Source organism: Terrapene carolina, unplaced genomic scaffold, assembly GCF_002925995.2.
Source record: "Terrapene carolina triunguis isolate 2854851 unplaced genomic scaffold, T_m_triunguis-2.0 Scaffold838, whole genome shotgun sequence".
Taxonomy (NCBI): Eukaryota; Metazoa; Chordata; order Testudines; family Emydidae; genus Terrapene; species Terrapene triunguis.
The window spans coordinates 3,989,893-4,003,440 of NW_020665189.1; the positions used below are offsets into that span (position 1 = coordinate 3,989,893).

The following is a 13,548-nucleotide window of genomic DNA, read 5'->3' on the forward strand; positions in this document are numbered from 1 at the left end:
CAGGAAGAAGGCACCTGGGGGACGGCTGGGCCTATGGCACTGGGAGCAAATGGGGGCTTTAGGCATGGGGGTAACAAGCAGATGGGATGAGTCACTGGGGAGGGCAGACTGGGCAAAGGGGACCTTGCGGTGCTTCTGGGAAGGATGGAATTCGGGCGGGGGGGAACTGCCCTTGAGGTTTGGACCATCCCGTCCTGTCCCAACAGGCAGCTGAAAGGCCATGCTAGTCCGGGTGAGCCACTGAGCTGGTTTACAACTGCCCAGACCCTCCCCGTCCCGCTCCCTCAGGCCCAGTTCAAACTGGATGGCAACGGTGACTCTTGGGGCACAGGGCAGTGCCCTCCATTCCTGAGTGGGCAGGGACTCAGGAAGATACCAGAGCAGGGAAGGCGCCTTCCCCATGGCTGCTCTGTGAGGAGAGGTCCAGTCCCAGGTGCTATGCATGCCAAGATGGATGGCCAGGCAGCAGGACAGCCCCTTCTTAGCTCTCCATGTAAGCCCAGCTAGCAAAGCCAGCTCTGACTGAGCCTGATGGTTTGGGCAGGGCCCCCATCCCCTCTGCTGGGACAAGGGTGACTCCCCACAGCCTGCCTGAAAGCTCTCGCTCCCAGCTCCCTCCTGCCCAGCGGGACGTGTGGTGCTGGCCCAAGGAGAAGGCAGTGCTGGCCCTGCAGCTGGAAGCACTGCGGAAGGAATGGGCCGAGGCGGAGAAGGACCTGGAGGCACTGTACCAGCAGCACAGACTGGAAGCGGAGGCTCAGAAACAACATGTGCTACAGGTCACCAGGGGCTAAGCTGCCGTTCTCCATGCGTCCGGTAATAAGGGGGTTGGGGAGGGATCAAGGCATGGCCCAGAACAGCCCAGTGGAAGCCAGTCACCCCCCTGGCTGTTTGAGGCTCCATGGACAATGAGTTGGTTGACCTGTTTCCCAGTAGACAGACGTTCCCATCACAGAATCAGTTGGCACCAGCTGCCCCTTTGTTGGCAGGCTCAGCAGAGCACACCAAGGGCTGAGGGGTGATGGAGCTCCACTGCATAGCCCCTCATGGTCAGGGTTGAGGTAAGGGGATGGGAGCAATGGGGGGCTGCTGGCCCCCTTTCCCCCACAGCACTGCGTTCCCTCTCTGCAGGGCGATCTCGCCTGGCCCTGGGATGTACCTTGACAGCCTCTTGCAGCCCGCTGAGAAAGCTGATAAGCTAGCTAGGTGCCTGCGGGCCTTCCCCACAGGAGGCTCAGGAGCCAGTGTTTGTGCTCCGAGGAGCTGTCATTGCTAATAAATTCCCCGGCTTACAGTTCTGTGAGAGCGAGATGGGCAGGAAGAGAGAAGCTGCAGTGCCAGAGCAGGATAAGGTGGCTGGCAGTGCTGCCAGGCAGGGGAACAGGGGGTGCTTCCTGTGACACTTGCTCTTCTGAAGAAGGGCGGCATCTTCCCCCTCTTGGTGCTACTCCCTACAGCACAAAAGTGACAGGGAAGGACACAGGCAAAGCCTCCCCCGGTCACTGAGCCTGCCCTGAGGAGCAGAAGAAACTCTCTGCCCTGCCCAGTTGGGTTAGTCCCCTGCCCTGGCTGAGCCATTGTGACAACCACCCACTGGCCAAGCTGGGCTACTGAATGCTACTCCGAATTGGAACAGGAAAAGGTTTGCAACCCCAGATCCCGCCCCCAGCCCCACATAAGCCACGGCTCTGGCCTGGCACAGCTCACTTGTTGACCTTTACTGGTTTCTGGTTGAGAGGCAGGGCTGAGGCACTGCATGGTAAAAGGACTCACTGGTCTCTGCAGGTGTTTCGGGCCTATCGGGGTCTCTCTGAGGAGCAGACTGATGCGCTGAATCGACGGTACCGGAAGCTGCTGCAGGAGGCCCTCCAGGACGCCATCTCCCTGTCTGCTCAGAACCAGCAGCTCCGGGCACACAGCCAGCTGGGCTGCACTGATCGCGCCACACAGACAGACCCGCTCTCCTGAGCAGTGAGCTGGGCCGTGCCAGAGCGCTCTGCCCCCACCCCTGGGGGAGTGAACACTGGAGGTTGGGGGGGAGGGGTGGGGGAAGAGGGCAATGCCTGCCAATCATTCCAGGGAAGAGGTGCAATTTGGGTAACCCCTGGGCCAGCCTTTCTTACAACACCAGGCAGGTGTTCTAGTGTTTTAGCAGGTCTCTGAGCAGCTGGGGAGCTCTTTACCTGCACCTGCTGAATTGGGGAGCTCTCTGTGTGCAATGGCAGACTGGCCCTGGGAGGTTATGGGGGATTGGGCAGGCAATGTGTGAGCACATGGCTAGCTTAATACAGCACCTTCCCCTCCCCCCCCCCCCCCCCCCCACTCCCAACAGGGCTGGGAAAGAGCAGAGCTTCAGCAAATGGAGGTTTATAAAGCTACAACTCCCATCAGCTTCTAGGCCCTCAGTGGGAAGTGCGCTGTGACCCTGGTCCCAGCTCCTTTCCACAGCAATAGGACAAAGTGTAACAGGGGCTTGGAGCCCAGTGTAGAACTTGGCAGCTGCTCTCAACTGCTAGGGATGAGATACAGCTGAGGTCCAGCTTCATATGCCCAGAAATCACTCACAGCAATGGAAACAGCTGCACAAGTCAGCAAGGAACCTGGCCCTGGCTCCAGCCCAAGGGCTGTCAGGAGCTGTTAACACACACACTGCAGTGTTCAGAGTCCAGCCACAGGCCTGTTCCTCCAGACCTGAGGAATGTCTCCCTGCAGCAGGGGCCAGAGGCTGAGGCCACTACACCCCCATGGGACCTGGCATTAGGCATCTGAGGGAGGGGCTGACATGCAGGGCTGTTAAGCCCCCAGTTCCTGCAGCCTTTCATCAGCGCAGGGGCCCCAGCACTGCCGCATACCCAGCCACTCCAGGAAGTGTCCCAATCAGGAGTTAAGGGACTAGCTGAAGGCTCCCAAAGTAGACCATTTAGGCCACCACGCTCTACCCCCTCCCCCCCATGTGTGAGAACTAGCCCCCTTACCCTCGCTGATCCTGACGCATGTGCAGCCCGCCTGGCCTAGGCCTTGGCAGCAGCCATCCATCCTGTTCATTTAAGATGCTGCAAAAGGTGCACCCACTCCACTGGAACAGGCCTAGCCTGAGCATTCACCACATTTCCTGCTGGCCTGGGCCAAGCCCCAGGCAGGAGCCCCCGTTACAGCCCGGGGAAAGGCTGCCGTGTAGTGGGTTGACGCCTCGGCCACCCCAGGGCTCTGCCCCAGCCAGGTCCCAGCCACACTACAGCTTTTAACTGCAGTGTAAATGAATCCCACAGCTCATCCCAGGGGGATGGGCAACCTGATCACAGCCTTTACAGACAGCAGCTTAAGCTCAGCCCCTTTCCTCAGCAGGACTTACTGCACCTTCCTTACGCATCCTGCACCTATGGTGCCAACAGCAAGTGGAGCCTTCTCCCCGGAAAGGTTTGGGAGGTGACACAGTCTTTTACCCATGGGGCAGGGTGCCTAACAAACATATGGGTGGCTTGTTTTTCTTGCTGGTTTACTCCCCCTTCAGATTCAGCCGACAAGTAGGAAGAGGCACACAGAGTTCACTGTGCGTACTGCAGGGGACCCCAGTAAGAGCATGAGCAGGCAGATAGAGCATTTGGGAGCAGTTCCATGGGTAGTCACAGTAAATGCACCCAGACAGGGCTCTGCCAAGCTGTCTAGAGCAAGGGTTCTCTCTGCACCCCTGGGGAAAGGCTGAACAAAGCCCCAGGTGCCTCTTTCCAGGGGGTTGGGGCTGTCAGCGGTGTGGGGAACTGTGCTCCCGTGGGGCTGGCAAGCACTGCTGAAATACTGTGGGAAATGAACTGCATGAGACAACTGGACCAGGAACCCAGGGCAGGTTTCTCATTCCCTCAGGCTGCTGCCAGCTGAAATAAACCAATGAGACTCTCAATAAACAGTGTATTCAAAGGTTCCAATAGGATGCTACGCTCCACTAAGGAAGGGCCCTTCGCTCCAATCCAGAGAGACTCACATTAAAATGAGGTCAGACTAGGGGCTGGGCATTGGCCTGTTTGGTCCAACCAGTCTCCCTGCCAGCAAGAGGATAGGAATGAGACAGACACAAGGGCTGGGAAAATGCAGGTTTTAATACTACAGCCAGCGCCAGGGTAGGCGTTGCTGTTTGGCGCACTGGGAGTGACAGGAATTGAACCTTGTCAAACCTAAGTTGGTACAAATCCAGATACAAACCCAACATTTATACAGGCTAAACAGTCACTATGCTCTCAAAAACGCGCACTGCTGCAGGCGTCAGCTGACAAGCAGGGCAACAGCCCCATGCAGCTGCACTGCTCCCATGGGGACTCCACGTCAAGTGGCAATCAGAGGCCTGTAGCAGGAATGGCTGCCCCCTGCCCTGCCCCAGCCTGGCACTGCAAGCCTGGGACTGGCACAGTGGGAAATGGACAACTCAATTCATGAGATGAGGCACAGCTTCCCTGAGGTAGGGAGTTTGGGCTGCCCAGCACAGGATCTGCCCAACAGCATGCTGGGAAGCACAACACTCCAGGGCAGACTGAGTTGGAGCTGGCAGGGGTGTGGAATGTAGTCAGACCCCTGTCTCAGGAGGCAGCAGATGCACGTGGTGGCTTCTGCATGTTGAAGGGTAGGTGCACTGGAGAGGAAAGCATGGCCAGCGGAAAGGTGTAGGGGGAAAGCCCAAAGCTCCAGCCCTGCCTCTCAGAGTGCACTTTTATTGCATTTCTAGGCTAGGGAGGAAGCATTAGCCCCTGTTCAGACACCCTACTCTGGAGACAGCTGAACCCCTTGCCCAGTACATGCAGACCCCTGCTGAGGTTTGGTACCGGGAATGGCAGAGCAAAAAGCTCTCCCCTGCCAAGCCGACTGCTTGGGCTCCTGCACTGGCTGGCGCAAAGCAGGGAGCTGCCTTCCTCCCACCCCGTCAGTCACTTGTAAAGGGTTTAGTCATTTATGGAGAAACCCAGGGCTTGGCAAGGACAATTTTCAAGAGGGCAGATCACCACCACCAGGCTGACAGCTGGGCTGCCTGCGCAGACCCCAAAAACAGACTGGACCCAGGGCCGCCCAGAGGATTCAGGGGTACTGGGGCAAAGCAATTTCGGGGGCCCTTTACATTAAAAAAAAGTTGCAATACTGTAGCCTACTATATTCTCCTGGGGGCCCCTGTGGGGCCCGGGGCAAATTGCCCCACTTGCCCCCCCTGGGTGGCCCTGACTGGACCATGGAGACTGAACAGAGATGGGGTCCCTCAAGGTGGACCACTGGCACATGTGGGGGAAGCTGGGACTGCCAGGCCTGCAACTGTTCTGTGGCTAAACAGAGGGATCAGTCTGCAGGGTTGCCAAACCAGCCCCTGCCCCAGCACGGCAATCATCCCCGTCTTCAATTCTGGGCATCTTAATGATTCCAACCATTTTATTTTGGAAGTTTCCTTTTCCTCTTTCCCAATCAACAGGGAACTCCTCTGGCCTTCAAGCCACCACCCCAGCTCCTGCAGTGCATCATAGCTGACAGCTCAGCTAACACTCAACAGTAGCTGCTTTCATGCTAAAGATACAGATCTATGCTTCAATCCAAAGGGCAAGAGGAGTTAGCTGTGGGCATTGGGTACCTGGCAAACAGGCAGATGCTAGCAACAGATTCACCTGATGGGTTCCAGCTGGGGCCTAGGTGACCAGGGTTAAGCTCTGCAAAGGTATTTAGGCACCTAGCTCCCAGTGGAATCAATGGGAGTTAGGTGCCTTTGAGGATCTGGGCCCAGGAGTCTACTACAGGTTAAGAGCCAGATTTTGAGAAATGTGTGTGCGCAAGGCGAGTTAGTGATAACCATGCACACACAGGCCCCCAGCTGAACAGCAGCTCGTCATGTCACTGGAACTTTCCAGGGAGATGGTTACACGTATCGTTTCCACTGACAGAAGAGTCGACAGCTCTTTGGTGCTTTGTTACAGAGATGAGAGCAGCAGGTAGGAAGAGTCTGGGAAATACACTCGCCACGCGTTGCATGAGAACAAGGCTCTGCCTTGGAGTCAATGTGCAGCTCACTGCACAGGATGTGCACAAAACTGGGACTATCCCCCTTCCAAAAGGCACTTTGAATCTGTAACAGCTGGATCAGGGCTCAGAGTGTTGTGGAGGCACCAGGCACAGCCAGAGAGAGAAGGAAGCAGCTCACATCACACAAGTGGTCCCTGAAGGAGCTGGAAATGGTACTGCTCAGCTGTAACGAGAGTCCCTCAGAGCCCTCCAAGAAAGGGCCTGAGGACGGGAGCTCAGGCAAAAAGGGAAAATGGGGGATGGTCACAGAAGACACCATTAAACTGCTGTTACTGTCACTGGCTTAGTCTTCACCAGGAAGCTCTCTCACCCTTCCCCCAAAAGGGATACATTGGGCCTGATCCTGCAGACACCAATAGGGGCTGCTGAGTCAGCGCCTTGCGGGCCAGAGTCCCTGTATGCGGAATACAGAGCCCATGCAATGAATATATCCCCTCCCACTTCTTCGTGCTGCACAATAGTGCAATTCCTTACAGTGCACGTGCTAGCTATAGGCAAGGTCTGCTTGTGATAGCCAGTAGCTTTCAGCTACAGTCCTACTGCCTCACACATGCTTGTCCCTGACCTCAGGTGACGGGTTCTGAAGGGAAACTGCCTTCTAAGAGGGCAGCCAGGCCAGACTAATGCATTTGTTACATAAAAATGAGGGGGAAAAAGCAACAAGCAGTTACCACCCCGACATAATAGCCCAGAACATGCCAGCTATAGCCTCAAAACCAGATGTCTCCCACAGAGCTGCAAGGTGGAGTCTATTTGACTCCATAATACAAGTGAACAGCCAAGCCGATCAGCAGGACAGCGAGGAAGAAAAAGGCAGTGAGCTGCAGGCTGAAGAGCAGTATGGATAGAAGGGCATTAACAAGCATGGAGCAGGAGATAACAAAGAGCCTGGTGATGTTACTGCTGTGCTTCATGACCACAGACATTATCAAGCCATTCAGGGCCTGGCTGACCACGATTACCAGCACCCAGAAAGAAAAGCCATCCAGGAATCCAGCCCCATTGCTGCTCAAGAGATGGACAGTCAAGTTCAGCAGGACTCCAAAGAAGTAAAGAAACAGGTTCTGGAGGGTAAGTGGCAGATCTTGGGTTTTCAGGATGACTTCGGTATAGACAGCAGACAGGCCTGATATCAGGCAGTACACGGAGATGAGCAGCAAGCCAATCAGGGTGACGTGTAGCTGCATCTCAGAGGAGCTGGAGGAGTGCTGTAGGTCCTGGAGGCCTCCATAGGTGTAGCTCACCCCAGCAGCTGTTAGCAGGAAGAGGGCCAGCCACTTGTGCAGAGAGAGTCTTTGGTGCAGGAACATGCTGTACAGGAGAGCAGTACTGCCAATCTTCAGGTTACTCAGGACCTGGTAGGTGCTAGGATCCATGAACAGCTGCATGTGAACCACCAGGTTATTGTTGGCAGCATAGAGCAGCGCAGATAGGGCAAAGGGGGCAGCATGGCGCCATGACAGGGAGACTCCCAGCTGCCTCCGGTCCCAGATCAGCAGGGAAATGAAGGAGAACACCAGCTTGGTCAGTTCAGTAAGAACCACAACTGATGAGGCGCTGAATGGGATCTTTCCATCCACTTTACACAGAGTCAGAAGGGGTGCATGAGAGCCATAGATAGCAACAGACATGACTAGCATCAGTGCCCACAGCACTCTCTTGAGCCCCCTGGTGGGAGAGCTGAGCAGTGAGCCAGCAGCACTACCATTCGCAATAATTATTCCCATGAGGCAGTGGATTCCAGCAAAGGGTAAAGGGTAGCACCTGGTCCTTTCACGGTCAGAGCCTCAGTAGAGGCAAGATCATTCCAGGATGTAGATGTGTTTCTAAAAATCAAGTCACTGCCTTGGAGAGAGAGAGACAACAAATGCCATATATTTAAAGACAGTAATTAGGAAGACACTGAACTATTCATTATGTGCTCAATGCAAGGAGAGGAACATGTTTGCTCTTCATCAGGGAAAGAAATTGAGGTCTCCCTAGAAATCAGACAAAGCACATTTCCTGGGCAAGGCAATCGATATGTGAAGGGGTGCAATAATAGCATATGAGATGATCTGACACAGCCGCCCTTCCACTCTACTGAGGGGAAATGCAGGGTAAGAAATTACAGTGAGAAAGGCAGTTGTCAACATTCAGATTTTGAAGCTCGCAAGCACTGGACAGCTGAAAGCAGCAGTTGCTACCTTCAGGGTATTCTGATTAATAATATTTTGTAATCAGACCTGCTGATGTTTCACACTGATCTGGTATTACACATGTTTTACAATGGGCCAGAATGACATATGTAGCTACAGTCCTGGGAGCCCCTTAAGATCGTGTCAAAGATGTCTAAGATGAGAAGAGCTGTTTCTGGAGTGCATTGTTGTCCAAAGGATTCTCCTCTAGTCTGGTCCTTTCCTCAGCGAGCTGACATAGTCTCGGATTGTCTTTTCAACATTGGGAACTGCATAGGCCTGAGCTGCATATATTCCAGTGCAGGTCCCAAACACAAATCCTAGGACTGCAGAAGATCGGAGTTTGGCTACAATGTAACCTGCCAGAAACCCTTTGAGAAATGGAGATGCCAGCAAAGAACCATCCTGCAGAGAAAAAGGAGAGAAGGGGATGAAATAGTCTCTTGGACAAAAGTGTACCCTAACGCATAAAACTTAGTTGGAACATGTCATCTTCTTCCACTGATTTCCCTAGATCACTGTTGCCAGGTTTGTGTAATGTTATCACCACAGAAGAAATAAATATAACCTCAGTATTTTGCCAAGAAAAGCAAGTGAAACCGAGCATTCCTTGGAGATACAACTAGTGTGCACTCCGAGTGGAACAGGATACATTCATTCTACTGGAAGATCACAGAACAGCACAACTTCTTGGGAGATTAATCTAGGGCTAAAGTGTTAAAGAACTTCAGCTTTACCTGGCCCACTCCAGCCTGCACCTCATCTTCCACTCGCTGCTGTAAGTTTTCCAACTGAGACTTCAAAAAAGCAAGATCCTTCAGCTTTGGCCGCGAGTCCTACACAATTAAAACAAAGACTCAATGTTGCATACTACTTGCAAACATGCAATTCAGTAACTTCATGACAAAGAGTCAAATTCCTTTTGTTCAGGGAACTACTATTCTGGCACAGCGTTTAGGCCATGCTGCAGAGGGAACAGGAAGTGACTAGACCAGGGATCGGCAGCCTTTGGCACGCAGCTTGCCAGGGTAAGCCCCCTGGCGGGCCAGGACGATTTGTTTACCTGCCGCATCCGTAGGTTCGGCCGATCACGGTTCCCACTGGCTGTGGTTCACCGCTCCAGGCCAATGGGGGTGGTGGAAAGCGGCTGCCAGCACATCCCTTGGCCCGCGCTGCTTCCCGCAACCCCCATTGGCCTGGAGCAGCGAACCGCGGCCAGTGGGAGCCACGATCAACGGAACTTGCAGACGTGGCAGGTAAACAAACCGGCCCAGCCCGCCGGGGGCTTACCCTGGCGAGCCCCGTGCCAAAGGTTGCCGATCCCTGGACTAGACTGATGTAATAGACTGCACTAATGTTGACAAAGTCACATTTTAAGTAGATCTATCTCAGGGGTCAGCAACCTCTGGCACGCGGCTCGCCAGGGGCCAGGCCAGTTTGTTTACCTGCCGCGTCAGCAGGTGCAGCCGATCACAGCTCCCACTGGCTGCAGTTCGCCGCTCCAGGCCAATGGGGGCTGCGAGAAGCTGCAGCCAGCACATCCCTCGGGAGCCGTGTGCCAGAGGTTGCCGACCCCGATCTATCTTTTAAACTAAAGGTAGGAAGCTAAGTCTTCCCAGGCCTGTACAGAAGGGAATTAAGACTGCCTAAAAATATCCCATGGTTACTGAAGTTTAGTTCAGTCATTTCAATTCTGAAGGGGCTTAACCAATGTCAAAAGCCCATTATTTTCAACTTCAGACATTCTACAATCATATGCCTAATGAAATCTACAAAAATGTTCAATTTCAAGCCTCCAGCTGTACAATTTTGAGAAAAGATGGTAGGGCTTGATCTGTGTCACCTACCTTCATAGGGTGTATGCACTACAGCTCAGGCCACCGGTAAAACCAGAAATCCCTGCAATCGTGTCACTCTGCGGAAAGCGCATTACAAAATGCAGCGCCAGCAAGGCTCCGTGGTTGGGAGAGCTGGAGGGAGACCGGTTAACGCCGCACCGAGGCGGTAGCGGAAAGCTAGGGAGTATCTAGCCCAACAGTGGAGTTAGCCCATTTACAGGTCGCAGCAGGCTCAGGTAACCGCTTAGGGGGCAAAGATACGTAGTTACCGAGCATTGCCTTCGCTGTTACGGCCACCGGGGCAGCGGAGCCCGGCCATCGAGCACGCTCAGCACGGGCCGGCTGCCGGAACGGTTCCTCGGCCTGATGCTCCCTCGCCGTTCGCAGCCCAGGCCGGACACGCGGCCGGAGCCGGGGGCAGGGGACGTGGCGGCTCGGGGCTCTCCAAGCCGGAGGCTTTATGGCACCGGCAGCTTTCTCCACCCCCCGGAGAACTCGGGCCCAGCGGGGGAAGAGCTGTCGGGGCTGGGGCCGGGCAGGCGGCGGGGCCCGGGTCACAGCAGCGAGCCCTTGGCTCCCACCGACCCCCAGGTGGCGGGACCAGCACCACCGCCTCCTACCTACGAGTCGGGCCGGGCCGGGCCAGGCTGTGAGCCGGGCACGGTACAGCCCAGCCTCCCAGCGCCCCTCTCACCTTATCATCCGCCATCTTCAGGCCCGGCCCTCCATTCGCACATGCGCACTCCACACAGCATCCCCAGTGCGGGCGCTATATAGCCTAATCATGCATATTGACAGCCGGGAAAGGCGTATTGGGCACAATGCGTCACGTGACGCTGCCAGCTCAAGGGAAAGGAACGAAGGCAAAGTAGTCGCCATCTTTAAACAGGGCGGAAACGCTTCCTGTCCCAGCCGGAAACCATAGACCAGAGCCGCTACCCCGCCCCCCAGCCGCAGCGTGACGGGTGGCGCGTAGGCACCAGAGGCTGCGTGGGGAGGTTCCGGCCGGCACGTCTCTCGCACCCGTCTCGTCACGGGCTCCGCCTCACGTCACTGACCCGCACCCGCTACGTCACCTGCTGCCAGGATCATTCCCCTCCATGCCTGTCCCCTCCCAGGACGTGGGCGGAGCCCTGTAGAGTCCTGTGTCTCCTGACTGCCTAATACTGTAGCTCATTTCTTTGGGGACGGGGGGAGTCCGTGTTAGTTTGTTTTACCCACGTGTCGGGGGCGGGGGTCCGATGTGGGGTGAAGAGCACGCAGGCACTGCCATTACGGGTGGGTTTGTCATTGCATACATTATGTTTTGTTTTATTTCTAATTTCATATTTGCAAAAAACCACAGGGTTCTACACATAGGTAATCCATGTTCACATGCCCTACATGCCCCCTTTCCTTATTTGCATGCATTTGGATACCAACCTGCACATGGAACGTGCCCTATTTGCACACGCACAACCATGTGCATGCAAAACATACCTTCTTGTAGTGGATGGGTCACTACAAGAACTAAAAGAAACTAATTTCCCTATGCTAATTTGCCCCTACTGTTACTCACACCTTCTTGTTAACTGTTTGAAATGAGTCACCCTTATTACCACTACAAAAGTGATTTTTCATCCTGTTGATAATAGCCCACTTTAATTGAATTCTCTCGACCCCCCACTTGGTAAGGCAACTCCCATCTTTTCATGTACTGCTATATATATCTTCCTACTGTATTTTCCACTCCATGCATCTGATGAAGTGGGTTTTAACCCACGAAAGTTTATGCCCAAATAAATTTGTAAGTCTATAGAAGGTGCCACAAGTACTCCTCGTTGTTTTTTTTAGGTTCTCACAGATATCCCCCGCACACACGGGCACCTCAAGTTCTCACAAATACTCCACGGGCACACCCACACCCTAACCCATCAGTATCCCACATTCACATAGCCTGTGTCCACATGAATACTTCAAATACACAGCCACTGGGCACGCACACATAGGCCATGTAAAAATTATATCACACATTCCCAGAAATACTACATGTGTATATTGGGCTCACCATGCACACAGATACCAGATTGTTCACATGAACATGGCTACCTGCCCAGTATGCAAGGATAAACCATAGGCACACTGACAGCTGCAGAGTGGACATAGTGATCCCATGTGCTTATGGCTACCAGCATGCTCACAGATATCCCCCAGGCCGATCTTCTAAGCACCTTACTAACACTGACCAGTTAATTGAGTTGATATCCAATCTAATCTGGGGCCATTTTAATGCACCTCTCACTGCAATATGCCTTTGATAATCCCATCCTAAGGGTTTCCAGCACCTTCAGATAACATTAGAAAGGCAGTGTAATCCAATGGCTAAAGCAGGACACTGAGGGTCAGTAGTTTTGGGTTCTGTTCACAGTTTGCTTCTGACTGACTGTGTGACCTTGTTCTGTGCTTCTCAACCTCAGTTTGCCCAGCTGTAAAATGGGGCTAATGCTGTTTCCTTCTGGGAAGCCAAATTCATAAAATGTTTGAGAACCACATTGAGACCCTCAACTTTATAAGGACAAGGCAACCTCATTTATCCCTGCTGGAATGTGGCTGGAAGTTGAAACTAGACAAATTCTGACTGGAAATAAGGTGTAAAATTTTGACAGTGAGGGTAATTAACCATTGGAACAATTTACCAAGAGTCATGGGGGATTCTCCATCAGTGACAAATTTCAAATCATGATTGGATGATTTTCTAAATGATCTGCTCTAGGAATTATTTGGGGACAGTTCTCTGGCCTGTGTTACACAGGAGGTCAGACTAGATGATCACAATGGTTCCTTCTGGCCTTGGAATCTAAGGTCAGTATGAAACACCAGACAGCACTGGAGAATATCCCATTGGCATCTCTCTAGCTCAGGCATTTCATAAACGCTGAATAATAGTCCTCTGCCTGTCTCTAGCACCTTCTAACTGAGAATCTCCAAGCACTTTACCAGCACTGAGCAATTAAGCCTCCCAACAGATGTGTAAACCAAGGAAACAGAGTAGGAAGTGATTTATTGTCGGTGGCAGCACTGCTTGGAACAGAGCCCTGGTCTCCTGACTCCTTGCCCTCTGGTTTACCTACAAGCCCATGTTTCCTCTTAGTGGGGTTGGGAATGGGACGACTCCTTAGAGTTAGCTAGACAGAGAGGCCCTTCTAAGGTCAGGAGCCCTCTTCAATGTGAGGCAGAGTGGGGGGAGTGTGTTGAATGAGGAGGGACTGTGTGATGGTCAAAGCCAGCCTTGAACTTTGTCCCCCAGGGCACAGGAAGGAGCTGTCTCTTTAGCTTGTGTCTGAGTGGGGCTGAGTGGAACCCTTTATATTTCATTTAAATACCAAGTGTTCCTCTCCCAAGAACCCCAATCCCTGTACCTACCACCGTAGAGCGAGTTCTGCTCCTTGGGGGAGGTGTTTCTACCAGGGAAAGCTAGAGACAACAGCAGTTTGCCCACAATAATCCTT

The 13,548-nt window shown here is 53.5% G+C and overlaps 3 protein-coding genes across 4 annotated transcripts in view; 1 reads left to right on the plus strand and 2 right to left on the minus strand.

The window, feature by feature from the left end:
* LOC112102581 overlaps positions 1–1,968 on the plus strand; it is a 20,619-nt gene extending 18,651 nt beyond the window's left edge. The window contains exons 16-17 of the mRNA XM_029913750.1: positions 627–779; positions 1,786–1,968. Of these exons, the coding sequence (XP_029769610.1) occupies positions 627–779; positions 1,786–1,968 (336 nt within the window). The remainder of the gene's footprint in view (positions 1–626; positions 780–1,785) is intronic.
* A 3,146-nt stretch (positions 1,969–5,114) lies between these two features.
* SLC35A4 (solute carrier family 35 member A4) lies at positions 5,115–7,814 on the minus strand. The gene has a single exon (XM_024193969.3). The coding sequence runs from the start codon at positions 7,770–7,772 to the stop codon at positions 6,795–6,797; it is 978 nt and encodes a 325-aa protein (XP_024049737.1). The 5' UTR covers positions 7,773–7,814; the 3' UTR covers positions 5,115–6,794.
* A 90-nt stretch (positions 7,815–7,904) lies between these two features.
* Positions 7,905–10,788, minus strand: LOC112102597 (SLC35A4 upstream open reading frame protein). Of its 2 annotated transcripts, none has more exons than XM_024193970.1 (3): positions 10,755–10,788; positions 8,960–9,058; positions 7,905–8,627 (listed from the first exon to the last, which is right to left on the minus strand). In XM_024193970.1, the coding sequence occupies exons 1-3, from the start codon at positions 10,767–10,769 to the stop codon at positions 8,430–8,432; spliced, it is 312 nt and encodes a 103-aa protein (XP_024049738.1). In that variant the 5' UTR covers positions 10,770–10,788; the 3' UTR covers positions 7,905–8,429. The 2 variants fall into 2 exon arrangements, with proteins under 2 accessions (XP_024049738.1, XP_024049739.1); XM_024193971.3 differs by lacking the exon at positions 10,755–10,788 and adding an exon at positions 10,070–10,493.
* Positions 10,789–13,548: the final 2,760 nt, after the last annotated feature.